General features: G+C 37.1%; 1 protein-coding gene across 1 annotated transcript; it reads right to left on the bottom strand.

Moving 5' to 3' along the window:
- Window positions 1-784: 784 nt before the first annotated feature.
- Window positions 785-15,534, bottom strand: LOC139979175 (orexin receptor type 2-like). Its single transcript, XM_071989908.1, has 4 exons — window positions 15,380-15,534; window positions 13,576-14,001; window positions 7,939-8,074; window positions 785-3,908 (listed from the first exon to the last, which is right to left on the bottom strand). Exons 2-4 carry the CDS (start codon window positions 13,987-13,989, stop codon window positions 3,313-3,315), a joined length of 1,146 nt encoding a protein of 381 aa, XP_071846009.1. The 5' UTR covers window positions 13,990-14,001; window positions 15,380-15,534; the 3' UTR covers window positions 785-3,312.
- Between the last annotated feature and the right edge of the window lie 1,133 nt (window positions 15,535-16,667).

The raw sequence follows: 16,667 nt of genomic DNA, 5'->3' as shown, positions 1-16,667 counted from the left end.
GTGAGTAAATTTAAACTTGAATTACTGTGCATTAGCAACCATGACGCTCGGACGGAGTTGTACTCAGCAACCATGTAATAACGTAAATGAAATTATTAAACTCATTATTATAAACCTTCGGATTTTCGCTTAATTCCTTTGTAAGTCGATAAAGACCTGAAACTCAATTTTACAAAAGTGACGGACAATAGTCGCGTAATCTTGTTGGTCGTTTCCTGATCTGATGGCTTACTCTATTACAGAGCCAATACAAACTGATACTCGGTCGGCGAAAACGACAAAAAATAGTAAATTAAGAGACAATCTTAAGATTTGTTAACAAATAAAGGAAATTTGTGTGATTCATTGTGTATTGCCAGTGGTTGTAGAAGCCTATGGACGCATACGGTACTGTGTAGTGAGTGTAACAGTTGTGGAAATTGGGTCAAATTTTGGATCTACTTTATGTCAAGAGCAGCATAGCCTAGCTGACTGGTGAGTGCAGAGGCTTGAATTCAGTGCAGACGAAAAGACGGAGTGTTGGGGGGGGGGGGGGGGTAGTGAGTGGGTTCTCTTGTTGCTCAAAATCTACATTGCCATAGTTTGAAGGAAAATAACAATGTGGTAATAACCAAAAGTATCCGTCCATCATATGATTGAACCAATTTCATTTTAGTGGAGATTCGGCGAGAATATACCTACTTCTCAAGTACATAGTAAAAAAAACGGTAGAGTCACTTCTCCTCCTGCTCATCATCATCATCCTTCTCCTCCTACTCCCCCCCCCCCCCTTCTTATATTCCTCTTCTACCTCCTCATCTTCTCTTCTTTGTGTTATTGTAGATAATTGGACGGTTTAATTTGCTTAATGTTCCGAAATATTGAAATAAATAAACGAGTAAATGTCATGGTTGTGTTGATATTTATCTGCAAGCTGCGGTTCATTACAGGTAACATATGGTTACCATGAATAGAAATGCTATTGCCCTCAATAACCTTCGATCGGAAAGTAATTAGTTGATTCTTAGTATTTTCTTATTCTATTTTTGATGTAAAAGAACATTTCCGTTTCATGAAGAAACCATCAAGCACTTTAAAAAAATCATTCTTTTCAACGAATCTAATCAGGTAATGACTCCCAGTTTGTGAAAATGTGTAAGATGTAAGACAACGGTGGTATTATTATTTTTATTATTATTATTATTACTACTATTATTATTACTACTATTATTATTATTATTATTACTATTATTATTATTATTATTATTATTATTATTATTATTATTATTATTATTATTATTATTATTATTATCATCATCATCATATAGAGTGGTCAGTATACCTTAATGATGGGATTTTTAATACCAAACAAATGTTATAAACAAATATAGAAATAAGTTTAAAAAATCATATTTAAATGGGAGAAGTTTAACCGTACAGAATGTTTTGTGTATTGTAGTGATGTATTGATCCTGTCCAAATCAACCAATCTACTTCTTTCTTCTTCTTATTTCCACAAAAATGTTCGCTCTGCTTATGTGACTGCTGCACGGCATTATACACTGTTATACAACACCTAATTATATTCCGGCCATTTGATTGGTCAATTGCTCGTTGATTGCATGCAAAATCCGCTCTATTGCACTCTATGAAATAGAACCATGTGTTATACTTTTTTGATAGCACTTTTTTCAATGGTAAGAGAGCAGAGAAACCTGTCTGTTCAAAACAATCTGTTGCATGAGTGCATTTTATCCAATTATATCCAAATTTGAAGGTGTTGTATAAAACAAATAATGAATGGTTTCCATTCGTGCAATAGTGCAAATATTTCATTCGTTGAAAGATGTAATTTGTTCCATTCAACTCGACTGCGCCTCGTTGAATGGAACATTCCATCTTTCAACTCATGAAATATTTGCACTATTGCACTCATAACCATTCATTATTTTTATAATAGTATATAGCCTATGAGTAAATAGAACACTGACGCAAGTTATACGTACACTAAACAAATATATTTATTCAATATAATGTAGGTTGTTTCGACTCAAATTCAATACAATATGAAGGCACAGCCCAAGACATTAGACCTATATTTCGAGTGCACTGACTGATTAACTAGACTATATACGAGCCTAAACTTGCCGACGATAACAATATTATAACGAGGCTGTGCTATTTGTACAAAGTAAAATAGTGTTTATATACAGGCAAGTTCATTGGTATGACCTACACTAAGGCTAATGTTAAACATGTAACATGAAATGTATATGTGGTGATCTCTTCGCACTTTTGGTGAACAGTGATACCCGGTCCTTATCTATACTGATGCTCAGTCTGACCCAACACGACATTGCGACGTGATCCGTGAAAAAAAGAACGTCGGGTGCATATTATACTTAGATAGCTTGCATATACTTAGATAGCGTGCATTTAATTAGATAGCGTGCATATTTATTTATTAGTTGTTTTTATCTTTTACATACATATTTTACACAATAATACTAGATTTTCTTTGTGGTGGGGGGGGGGGGGTGGACTCAGTATAGCTTTAAATATATCCAGACCTGTCAAAAACACAATCATTGAGTTTCATTAACTAAAAGAAACTTTGTAGTTTGTGCAAATACAACAGGAATGAAACAGTTGTTTGAAAGTGACTGGTCGTCTTTCAATGTGGAACTGTTTTCATCAAGCACTGCTAAATAGGGCCATAATATATGCATTAAATGAATGCAATACCTAAGTATCCATGGTAAACACCGTGAGTTAATGTCTATTCATAAAATAGATTGCCTTAATGTGAACCATCCATGGTTCTTCAACTATAAGTTGTCGCACATCCATCCATGGTTAAACAAGAGGTTAAAGGTCACGTTTAATATCTAAAAGTGAAACAAGACTCCTAAATCATATCGTGGGATTGTTGTACCCGTAGTACAGTTTTGGTGACTATATAAAACCGTGTGGCCCAGAATTGATTAATCTCGAAGATTCTTCAGTATGAAATGACCGTATGCCAATGCTGACCATAACATGGTGACACCATATCACCGTGTTGTGATATCACCGTGTGGACATATTTACCGTGTGGTCATATTACCGTATGGTTATATCACCGTGTTGTGATATCACCGTGTGGACATATTTACAATGTGGGGTCATTTCACCGTGTGGTCATATCACCGTGTGGTCATATCACCGTGTGGACATATTTACAATGTGTGGTCATATCACCGTGTGGTCATAATATCACCGTGTGGATGATAGATATTTACCACGGATGACTTTATCTTGAAAGCCCTATACATTAACCATCGAATGATGTCGTCATTCTGTCGATAATGTATGTTCACGGGAGTTACCAGAGCTTACGTTGCTCTGCTCTCGACGGTTTGGTTTCAAACACGTGCAGTAACAACACCCAAACATCTGTGCGATTTGCTTCTTGAAAGAGGCCGCGGACAGGGAATAAATGAAGGGATTAGCGATGACATTAATCCGGGATATGAGTCCTGTGATGAGATGGTACTTATAGTATTCTGTATCCAGAAAGTTGCTATCGTATGCCCTCCAAAGACTCAAGACGGTAGTCGGAAGGTAACAGACTGTAAACAACAGTAAGACGAGCACAGCAGATCTGATACCGCGCAATCGTTGCCTCCGTATCTTTTGGCTGGAATTCATAGCAGTCCCTGAAGATGACTTAGTGACTTCACCAGGTGGAGCCATGCGCATCAAGGTCAAGAAAATCTTGGTGTAGAAGAAACCGGAAATTGCTATCGGAATAAAGTAATTCATGATAGCTTTAAAGGTATGGTAGAGGCGGTTACCGGTTATCGTCTCGACATTACGGTACACGAGAATACAATGCGTCCCGACATCCACGGTAATGATTGGCAGAAAGGCGTACACGGCAAACGAAACTGTAAAAAAGGAAATAATGTGACATATAAGGTATGATAAGAAACACGTGGCATTTCCTATGTGTTTTTAGACACGTGATAGGTTCAAGTCGATCTGTTAGGGTCGGGAGACTTCAAGGTCGGACATGCGCGACTTTATAGGGTGAATGTCCGAAATTATGTCTGTTTGCGATCATATTCCAGCATAGCCTGATTTATAATGTAATTTGTCGATTTCGCTTGTCCGTGGTAACAGTCCAAACGTAGTGGTATAATATATGACTTGACGATGACGTCATCAAGCCTCTGGCCGCGCTTCATTCAAAGATAGGCCTACACACGTTGCTTTCAAGGGCGGCGGAAGCACTTTTAATCTGGGGGGGGGGGGCACCGACATCAAAGGGCACTTTGCAGAAATTCGATTGGACTGATGCAGCCTTATATTTAGTACCCTTTATAACTCTTATTGTATTATCTTATTTACGTATACACATCACTCCATCAACGCCCACCCGCCCCCCCCCCCCTTGAAGGAAAATATGCATACTAGCACTGCAATATCCAATGTGCAAATTGGGAAACAAGGAATAAGTTTTCTTTTGAGACAAAATGAGGTGAAATCATGCAAGTTGCTAATGTAGGAATCTTCCGAATTAGAGTTTATTTCTTGTTAATATCTTAACAAATTGTTTCCATTCGAAATAGCTTTGAGTTTGGCCCACAGAAACTCATTAAAAAGTCAGGGGCGTAGCCAGGATTTGCAAAGTTGTATGTACGACTACAGGCGCGTATCCAGGATTTTCTAACCCGGGGGGCGCGAATTACTATCTAAGCGGAGCGCCACCATAGGTTGGCGCGGAGCGTACAAGAAAATTTCTGGTTTTGATACCCCCCAGATCACCGGAAATGGCACTTCTCGGGCTTGAAAATGAGCAACCAGATGTACACTTTTGCCTGAGAACCAAGTATTTCCCAAAAGTTTTTTCCATCCATAACCTTCTTGAAGATTGTCAGCAGTCACACATCATGTTCGACCTGATTGCATGTCCTATGGATCATTGCTTTTGTAGGTTATTCTACGTCACGGCCCACAATATCCGAAAGCCCCACTTTTCAAGGTTTTAAGCCCATTACTTGTTGAGAATTTGAAAATTCACTTTTCTCGTGAATAAAATCACTTGAAAACATACCCATAGTGTTGCAAAAAAATTCAATCTATAGACAACCAATATAGAAAAACCTCCTTGAACCCCTAACAGACAGGTCAAAATTGAACGAGTAGAGGAAAGTATGATGAAGAATGTTGGTGAGGAAATTTTCGAAAATTTCGACACAGTCAATTTATTGGTGTCCAAATATTGCAACCTCTTATAATGGCTTTTACAAAACTTGGTTGAAGGAACAGAAAAATAGCAGATATTTCCGATATCATGTATATCGAAACCGAACACTTCACTCATAGGCGTAGGTCCCGTAGGAGGCGGGGGCTTCAGCCCCCCCCCCCCAATTGTTTTCCCATTTTTTCGGGCACCTACTGAAAGAAAAATAAATAGCAATGAATAGCTTAAAATGATCTCCTTGGTAATTAAAATAAAGTTGTAAGCTTGGCCGACATTACTACTGTAAAAGAGAGTTTTGACATAAATGGATCTGTATGGTTTTTCTCCATCTACATAAGACATTTGGTTGTTTACATTAGCATCCGGCGGTATACTGTGCAACTTTGACGGACCGTGCGGTACACGATGCCATTTGATGTAATGACCGATCTTGCCTATATGATATTGGCATCGACATGTTGAATGCGCGCCTTGCGCGCGAAAAATTTTGCCTTTTTTTCGGGCAAGTCATTACAGCCCCCAAATCCAATCTGGCTCCTACGCCTTTGACTACACACATTGGCAGTTTTTAAGGCTGTTCATCGTGGAACATGCATTTCAATGCTCATTGATATGATGTTATATCTGCTCTTTGCTTTACAAATTCGAACAGGCGTGTAGCGAGTAATTGCCAAGGGAGGGCGAAGCCTGTAGGCAAACTATGAGTTGGCGCGAAGCGTACAAGAAAAATTTTGGCCGAAAATGCCTCCCAGATCGCTGGAAATGACACTTCCCAGGCCTTGTAAGTTGCATCTAAGCATTGTCTATTTTGAAATTACTAGCGATGTCATAAAGAAATTTGCTCGGGGGGGGGGGCGGTCGTCCCCTTCCCGAAATGCGTTATGTTCCCCGACCACTCGGTCGAGTTCAAGTACATTAGTGAGAGAGGAAAAACGGAAACGTCAAAAATGGAGTTGTCGGGGTAAGGGGTAGGGTGAGGCGCACACCCCCTCCGTAATCCTTGATCTGTCACTGGCTACCCTGTGTATATAATAGGGATCTTTCTCTTCCCGAGGTCTTGGCTATCTTCTACTCCCTCCTTTTCTCCTTTTTCTCTCTTTTTTCTTTTTCTTTTCCCTTCCTTCCTCTCCTCCTTTTCTTTTTTCCCCTCCTTTTCCCTTTTTTCTTCTCTTTTTTTTCTCTCCTCTTTTCCTTACCCGGGGGGCGCGCGCCCCCAACGCCCCCCCTGGATACGCACCTGGACTATCTGAGCGGAGCGCCACCATCGGTTGGCGCGGAGCGTACAAGAAATTTTTGGTTTTACAAACCCCTCAGATGGCCGGAAACGGCCCTTCCCGAGTGTTCATTCTGGTTCCCTGGCCTCTTGCTAACTTGAGATACCTCAAATTTTATGTAGAAAAAGGGCACATTTTTAACCTGAGGAAAAGTGGGGGGCACGTGCCCCCTGTGCCCCCCCGGTTCCGCCGCCCTTGGTTGCTTTCAGTCATGGCGTTTTCGTGATTGAGATCGTTGGACGCAAATCAAAGTACGATATGGATTTCAATGAGCAGCATGACTTTTTAGTAGTCTTAAATTTTAGCTAACAACCTCAATAACGCTATTCAACGATGCGTCTGAGCAGTTTACTCTTTATAGGTCATGTCGTTTCGTTAGGATACAACAGTGTTACATCATATATAGGACCTAACCAATTTTATGGCCTGATATAATGTAATACACATATAACATTATCGAGAAGCAATGTAGGCCTTAGTCCGATACTGCTGAGTCATTCAGCCAAAGTGTATAGTCTATAAATGTCACACCTACAAAACTACTGACTTAATCATAATTTTTAGTGGTTTTCAAGCAAGTTAAGCCACATTGTAACCCAATTAAGCAGGTTCTTCTTCTATCAAGGCTATCAGCTGTAGTGTATTTTGGTCATTCGTTATTACATTTTCTACAGAAAAGGGTCCTTCGCTTTGAAAAGCTTGTAACTTACAACTATATGAGGACGTGCATTATTGATTGCTTAATTTAAAAATAATCTTGTGTATACGCTATTATATATGGTGTAAAATATTACATTAAAGAACCTATATAATAGGTTATATAGGCTTTTCAAAGTTAGATCGACACAGTAGCATTGTCAATCACAATCAACAGCGCACGCGTTGACTCAATCACTGATTTATCGAGGCCATGCTCTTTTGATGTTTTTTTTTATCATTAGAATGAAAACAGTTTACACCGCGAGGTGATGAACAAAAACAATAGAAAAATACGAAAAGTGTTTCCAGAAGAAAAATTCTACCTTCATTTTGATTAAATCGTATAACACTGGTAGGTAATGCAACCCACGCAAGTTGGTTTTAAATAGAAATAGTTCCTTCCATCAGCTTAAATCCGACGATAGCACCCCCCCCCCCCGCCCCCCATTGTGACATCACGTACACTATACCGCCTACCTGATGTATTATGATCTGCTTATTATATAAAGGCCTATATATGTAGCCTATATTCAAATTAATACTACCTTTATCTGCAGGATCAGTTCAGAAAGAATTTTATTCACATTCACCTTAGAAAGTTACTTTAGTCTTGTATTTTATATTATTGTTGTTTGTATTTCTGTTGTTGTTGTTTTCATTTCGTATGTTTATTCCACCGTTTCGATTAGTCATATATAGGCCTACGTCATGGTTAGGATAATCAGCAACTTGTCTTACCCATCCAAATAGCGAGAAAACAAAGCATAAGCTTCCGGCCGGTTCGGTCTTTGATTGCTTTGAACGGTTGCGACACCACCTGGTAACGATCATAGGCTAAAAACGACATCGTCAAACCGGTGCACACAACAGTCACCTATACAAAGTAATGACAAAAAAAGTACATGATGTTCAGGGTCATAACTTTATCTTTCCTTCCCGTGTACCTTCCTGAACGAAATCCGGGCTCCAGCAATAATCCTCTCCCGGCTTATGATGTTTAGATATGACGCAGCACGAACCTATATGGGATTATTTAATATCTTCTTCCCGATTCTTACCGCATACAAATCGCAATATTTATTTATATATATATATATATATATATATATATATATATATATATATATATATATATATATATACATATATATATATATATATGTATATGTATGTATATGTGTATATATATATATATATATATATATATATATATATATATATATATATATATATATATTTCGAAGATCAAATTGTTCATATTTTGTTGTCTGCGACGAGGCAAGGAGGAAGTTCTTTTTAAAACCTGTAAGATTAATGACGCAATGTGCCCTGCGACAAAACGTTTATATTGTTCATATTTACGTATAGGCAAGGAATCTGTAGAAAAGTTGATAGGGAGAGGTCGAACCTGTTGAGGTCAAACCTAGTTCTTCTATTCCTATTATATAACACCAATTACGGTACTCCGTTCATTCACCGTTCATTCACTCCTTCACTCACGCACACACACGCGTACATACATACATACATACGAACATGCATAAAATACATACATACACGCACATATATACGCACACACACAAATACACACGCCTACATACATGTTGTCATTTTATATTTCAACTTCAGTCAGTAATTTGACATCATGTATAGATATTCACCGCATAAGCGCCCTTCCTGCATACACTTATCTGTGACCTGCAGTATCTAATACGAATTGCTCAAATGATCCATGAAAAATTGATACAAGGAATACTAACTCATTTCAATGAAAGTTTTGCTGCTGTGATGAAACGTGACACGTTAAATTTGCTTCCAAAGTATATATAATTACAAACACGAGATATATCTTCAGCGGATATTAAATTTACGGATGTATTTATTAATTTGAAATTCAAAGAAATTTGAAGAATTCATGAAACTTCGGGAACTGATTGCTTGATTAAGTGAATTAAAATTAAACCTTAAAACCAACAGTTTGACACGAAAATGTAAATAACAAGTTAAACCAGGCTCTTCCCACTACAAGGTTCACTAATTTTGTCCTATTTCATCAAATTAAACAGCATATACTGTATATATTGTTGCAGATGTCCAGAACAACGTTTTGTAAAGAAAACGAGAGTAAAGTAAACAAAAACCTCTTAATATTGTTGCAATAGAATCAGAAGCGTGTTACTACTTAATCATTAGGATAAACATATATATATATATATATATATATATATATATATATATATATATATATATATATAGGCTATATATATATAGGCTATATATATATAGGCTATATATATATAGGCTATATATATAGGCTATATATATAGGCTATATATATAGGCTATATATATAGGCTATATATATATATATATATATATATATACATATATATATATATATATATATATATATATATATATATATATATATCTGTTTGTTTGTTTGCTTATCCATTCATTCTGATTTGTTTAGGAGGAAATACTTAGAACATAAGTAAATTTCAAACAAAGACGGACAACTGACTAGTTATAGTAATTATAAGACCAAAGAAATGACTTGAACCAGTGATCTCGGTATTACAAGACTTAGTGTGTATAGTACAAGTGTATTACAAGTGTGTATGACAGGAGAGGAGTGTTAGCTCAGTGGTTAACGCCAGTGATCTCGGTATTACAAGTGTGTATGACAGGAAAGGAGTGTTAGCTCAGTGGTTAACGCCAGTGATCTCGGTATTACAAGTGTGTATGACAGGAAAGGAGTGTTAGCTCAGTGGTTAACGCCGGTGCCTTCCAATCATAAGGGCCCCGGTTCGAGTCACTCCCAAGATTAATGTATGTCGTCCAGTTACAGAGTTGTTGACAATTGACAATTCATAATCATGGACGTTAAATATGAATGTAAGAGACTGACTTCGGTCAGCTTGCGGCTTTGATACGCCAATGATGCTTCTTCGCGAGTTCCTGCTTGCAGGAGGATCTAAAATACATACATATACATACATACTACACACACATAGCCTACAAATCCTATACATTACCAACTGAGCTATCTAACAGCTAGTTGGTACCGGATGATCCTTGTATATAGCCATTTATGTACTAAAGGCTGCCAGTCAGTAGCTTACCTAGAATACCGTGATGACACCCTGCCCCTCCCCCCCACCACCACCACCACCCCCCACACACTCACACTATTATTTCAATATATTCCAGAAAGCGGTTGGGAATGGATTTCAGTGGAGCTTCGACTTTTAGTGTTTAAATAGGCCTATATAAGTAAATAAATCATAAACGAGAAATTAATTAGAAAATTATAACAAAAAAGTTTGAAAGAACAAACATATGTATCCAAATTATATTTAAAAAAAAGGAAAGTGTGGTCTTCTTTTATAGTTTGACCTAACAAACGTCTCTACAAAAAAAGAGTTGTTTTCAGTTTAACACACAATCTGCCTTGCACTTTTTGTACAGGTCAATTATATATAGCATTGTGATAAAAAATATAAAAAAGATAACTTGATCTTCAATCATTATTTTGAATTTTTCACATCAAAAAAATCTTTAGCAATATGTTTTTTTGTTTAACGTTGAAGAGACTTGATAGAATACAATAACCAATTTAGGAATACACAAAACATATCCTAAAGTAAAATTAATTATTGTCACCTTAATGTTTCATGCGTACCATCCACATCCAAAGTTCTTGAAACCATAAAAGCAGGTATTTTTGAAGAATGTTTTTTTTTTTTAGACTAAAGCATTCGCCTTTCTTCCTTTCGTTTTATGTAAAATATTATTGTTATAATGTTATTAGTGTTTACGTGTCTCTTTCAACTGCGTACACCTTGGTTTACTTTCCTGAAGCTAAAAGTATGTACACATCAAGACATAATATGTGTCCTACTAAGGAGTAATTTCATTATCTATATATCAGTACGTCGAAAGGTGTTTTAGTAACATGTGATGTAAATTGATATTAATAAATGATGTAGTGATAAAACAATAAGACGGTGGAAAGAGGGAAGGGGTGGAAGCGGTAATGTATTGTTTCATTTGTACATTAAATGTTTGCTTTCCCAACTCAAACAATCATAATAAAAATGGTCAGGCTTTCACGAAGTTTTAAAATTGAGCAAAAGTACGTCATCCTTTTTCTTCTTCTGCTTCTTCTCCATCTTCTTCTTCTTCTTCTTCTAAAGTTACAGTTGTTTTTCGAATCAATTTCGGATGGGTGAAATTGATATAGGGATAAAGAACGATGATATTTTTAGTATGCATAAATGCAGGGTTGATCGCTTGAAACTTCACGGATGCGAGATAATTATGAGCAAGAGAGCCTAATAAATAATATTTGCATATTTCTAAGAAACAAATTTACTTTACGGGATCATGGGAGTCAAGTAAAAGGGGGTGTAGGGGCCCTCTGTGTTATCACCAAATATATAGCTTTCGGCTTCTTATGGGAAGTGAATGTGTCTGGATGAATATACGAGTCCTCATTTTGGTAGTGTATGGTTCATACTCTCGATATTTCTGGTTGGAATCATAGGAACTATAAAATTGCCAAACCCAAAAGTATCAACTTTTGACTATGGTAAACTTATTCTTATATTCGGACTGCTGGACTGTAAAACATGACAACTGACTTAAAATGCTTGCCGAATCCCTACACAGTGCTGAAGATATATATTGCAGTGGAATTGAAGGGGAAAGGGGTTTGTAAGGGACACGGGAGAGGGAGGGGAATGGGGAAGGAGTTGGTATAGGGGGATGAGTGAGTGCAACATTCTTGACTTTGTCCATAAACAGTAGAAGACTTTAAATGTAAAAAGCTTTAGTTGTATCACGTGGCTCAAAATATTTCTTAAAAGTTACTCACACAAGCCTGCGTGTCGTTACACATCTTGTGTGGACATCATGCGAATATAAGGTGCGTTAAGAGGACATGTCTTTACTTCTGATAATTAGCACCATAACACCATAGCAGTATAACGAACAAAATAATGTTATTTATATAGGCCTATGAACTTGAAGGAAACAACTTGACGCGCAAAGTTATGTATTTCATCAAATCTGCTAAAATGATAGCGCGTTAATGAAATGTCTTCAGTCTCGCACGATTTTCTGTGCTCAGTAAAAAAAATCCATTTCATCAAAAATGTATTTTCTCAACACGACAAAGCCGCATGAAAGCCCAACTGCATAAGCCTGTAAACATTTCTTATATGGAGCAACACTTTTCCTTTTAAAAGTACAAAATGCAATAAACAGCAATAAGAGATAATGGACAGAAATTCAGAATTATTCCATTATCTCTGCAGGGAGTGAAGACTCGTACACAAAGAACGTCTGATGCCGGAAATCTGACCTAGATTCGAGGTGTAACAGAAGTGTTAGACACCACCATCGATCCCAGAAAATACACACACAGCTTGCTACCTTCGGTAATTACATACTAGTGTACAGTCAATACATGCAGCTACGGTCAATACCCCCAACACAGTGTACATAGCAGCGATGGACATCTCAGGTCCAGATAAAAGTTAACAAGGTATCACGTTTCATTACTGTCTGCATTTTGTAGCGACAAGAAAAAACTGCACTTGTGAGCAACGGAAAGTTAACTTTTTTTTTCAGATGGCGGCACGCGATTTGGGCGAGTTTTTAATGCCTTTAAGCCAACATTGGGTTCTACGCAAATTAAGTTTTGCCGACAAGGCAACCACCCCCCCCCCCCCGCCCCACCGAGCACTACAAAACAAAATAGGCACGTATTGCCTGGAAATGTCGAAGGACCGGCCGTTGAGGCCAATTGCCTCATCATGTATGTTGGATCATGATCCTGTCCTTCGTGGCCTAATCGAAGGAAAGAAAAAAAGAGGGCCCCATGTTTTTCACTGTGTTTGTACTCGGACTGACACGCACCATTCGACGAACAGTTTCCACTGTTGGTTAGATGCATACCCCGAGTTTACGAAAACAGAAATATATACCTAGATTTATTATATTGTTTACCTGGAGCAGAAAGTCACATTTTTTAGATGTTTTTCCGGAACAAAATAATGTCTTCAAATCCTTTAAAACATAAGTAAATGCGTTAATGTTGGGTATTAACTAATGTTCTAATCTGTTGTGTCTTTCTCGCAAGTGCAAAGGTCATCAGTTTCCTCTAAGCACCGTAGTTTTACAATTTGAAATGTGTTACAAATGTACAAGACTACTTTACTTACACATGCATAGTACAACTGTATCTATGTACATGAATATTCGAATAACGTGCGTTCAAGTGCCCTTTTAGCCCAACAAATAACTGGGGGAAATGGGGGGGGGGGAATGTTTGAAGTAAAAAACGAATAGACATGAATTCTATACTTACTCCATGAAGGTACACGGGAACAACGCACCCGGTTATGGCTTGTAAGTCAAAGCCCGTCGTACGACGTAGGGAGCTGGACATGCTGAACACTACCAGCGCTATATCGGTGATTGCTAAGTTAACGAAGCACAATGTCACCGTGTTTCGCATGTTGCGGTACCTCGCTACCACGTAGATCACAAAACCGTTGAGAATCAGTGCAGTAAAATTAAAGATGACCAGAACAACGCTGAATGCGAAGGTCCGAGTGAAGAATACCCCTGCAGAGGAACTTATCACTGCAGGCAACTGTTGCAGTGTCGTGGCTTCATCGTGGTTTACCGATGTCGAGAAAAAGTTATAGTAGGAATGTTGGAGGCCGACTGTAGTTCCGTCCTCAAGACCTGATGGTGTATTCATGTTGAAGTCTGGCATCCGTTATCAGATCTATAGAAGAGAATGAAACAGTTCTAATCTATGTATACTTATATAGCTTACAAAAAAATGGTCGAAATTTATATGTATAAGACCCTGTTTACGTCAATATTGCGGACCACAGGTAATGTGTTGTGACGCTGTATTTGATCAAAGCGGTGATATATCGATAATTCACCCGAGTTTTGTAAGTCACGATTTGTAAATAGCTATTCCCGTCAATAAACCACGTATTCAATTAATTACAGGTAACGTAATATGTATTGATTACAACGTTAACTCATTTTATGATGATTATGCAATTGGTTTTAAAGATAGCTCTATATTGGGGATAAAACGCATCTCTAATTCGATTTTCAAATATCTCTCATACACATAAAGATATCTTTATTTCATACCATATAAATATCTGTAACTGTAAGTCGTTAGAGAGAAAGTGTTAATCGAACGACATACATCTTTATCATAGGCTTAGGAGGCGGGGGGGGGGGGGCAACCCAACATTTTTGTGAAAATTCGGGCAATATGATGATAATTTTTCGGGCACCTACTGAAAGAAAAATAATTTGCATTGTGTTTTTCAATGGTTAAACTGATATTATTATCACCATTATTATTGTAACGACTTCCCCAATAATTATAACCAACATGGAAGGGCATGAACACGGCAAATGATTGTATGTTATTGCGAAAAAAAATTTGCTTATATTTTCGGGCAAGTCGTTACAGCCCCCCTCCCCAAATCAAATTGGGCTCCTTCACCTATGATCTTTATTCATATCAGAGTTATCTTTTATTTTTTAATATTCGACATCTTGAATTAATTTAAAGCCATCTTAAAATAATGAAAGCAACCTCCTTTTCATTTTGAAGACATCTCTCATTCGCTTAGAGATATCTTTAATCTAAGTTTTTTTCTTTAATATAGATCTTTTTATTTGACGAGTGGAGAATCTGTTAATCCAATCAGAGATATCTTTTTTTTCTCTTAAAGATAACTTGACTTCCTAGTTGGAGTTATCTTCAATCTTATTTTAGAGATATATTCGAAGCAGTTCAAGATATGTTTAATTCGTTTGTCGTTAAAATGGAATGATTTGATAATATAGAACCGTGAATTAATTTATAGCTTGAGATATCTTTATATAATTGAAGATACTTTTTTTAAATAACTTAAAAGTTATTTTTAAAGCCAGGAAGAGACGGCTTGGAAAAATGGCTTGCCGATAACATCCTTGTGGTCCTTACTATACTTGATCATATATAGCGGAATTATAGTCATAGGCATTCTTATGTAAATACAAGCCATGAAACGTAGATAGGTATAGTTTAACTTTTCTCCATATAATAATGTTTGTCAGATTCCTTTAAGAAGAACTAAATGTCTTACCATGTATATGAACTGTTACTTCTGCAGCTTGCTTGATGATCCTGCTTCGCCGCTCGATAATCTTGTGAGAACGAGTTATGAACGAATGAGGAACTTTCTGTTTGTTATAAGTCCCATCAATTATTCAAAGGTTGCAATGCAGGTTGTATACGTCTATGCATTACTGTTTCTGCCCTCTTACTACATAGCCAGCCTATGACCTTTCTTGGTTCAGATTTTGCTTTAATTTATTTGAAAAACAAAAATTGTCAATGTGAGACGTCGCAATTTATTTTATCTTCAACGGAGGAATTGCCAAGCTGGCTTTACGTGATTACTCTTGCATGTAGGACTCATTAGGTTACCTTGATTATCAAATGGAGAGTCTTCTTATAGCTTGATTATATAGTTTATGCCAGGATCACAACTATAAAAGGCCACAGTGGTTCATCTAAACGTATTTTGGAGTAAACTAACCTGTCACATGTCACTTAAAAAAAGAAACATTTGATTACAGTAAACTTATTTTTAACAGTTTTCGTTTCAAGTTATCACTTTTGTTTTCTGGCTACATTTACTAGAAGTAAACTGGTATTATTTTTCTTTTGTCGTATCACATTCTTAGAAACAGATAAGTGTCACAGAGTTGCCGTGGCAATGTCTTTTCACGTAAAACTGTAATATACAAAGTCTACAGATATTGTCAATTCCTGTGTATTATCAGATACTTACGTTGACAAATTTAAAAAGCTTAAAACTTTAGTAAGAGTGGAAACAGGCAAATTGCACATACACGTAAAGACGATGGTCCGTTTGCTAAGTAATATGGTCAGTAAATTATTCTGACCTAAAAGATCAGGCTCATAGATCCGTCATGATCAAATGATCAAATGAAATTTTGTCACTGCAGCACAAAACCAGACTGAAGAACATAAACCGCAAGTTGAATTTAAGCACATAGTGCACATTCACAATCAGATAGTTTGCTTCTGTGGATGTTCAGAGATGATATGCCTGTTAATTAAATTATGGAGTTATACCATGCTTGGACACAATATACTCTCCAGGCGTCACGTCGTTTCAAATTAGTTCAGTACAAACAGAGAAAATGATGAATGAGGTAGTAATACCTTACCTTTCTACATGTCGGGTCATTTTGGGAAAAGGAACATTGCACAAATTGAAGCTTTAGGCCGTGTACTGTTTGCGGACGAATGACGTCAGTAGCTCTAGCTATATAGACCTAAAAGGGTCAGAGGTCGATATCGGAATGGTATGTGTGTGTTCGTGTGTATGTGCGTTTGTGTGT

Source organism: Apostichopus japonicus, chromosome 13 (genome assembly GCF_037975245.1).
Source record: "Apostichopus japonicus isolate 1M-3 chromosome 13, ASM3797524v1, whole genome shotgun sequence".
Classification (NCBI taxonomy): Eukaryota; Metazoa; Echinodermata; class Holothuroidea; order Aspidochirotida; family Stichopodidae; genus Apostichopus; species Apostichopus japonicus.
This window is presented reverse-complemented; position numbering and strand designations above follow the sequence as displayed.

Bases quoted from the DNA above. Each gene is read 5' to 3' on its own strand.
- LOC139979175 (XM_071989908.1), bottom strand. From the start codon at position 13,989: ATGCCAGACTTCAACATGAATACACCATCAGGTCTTGAGGACGGAACT. The intron at 8,075-13,575 runs GTAAGTATAGAA...TACTTTGTATAG, and splicing joins TTCCCGTGTACCTTCATGGA to GTGACTGTTGTGTGCACCGG. The intron at 3,909-7,938 runs GTAAGACAAGTT...CCTTTTTTACAG, and splicing joins TTTTCTCGCTATTTGGATGG to TTTCGTTTGCCGTGTACGCC.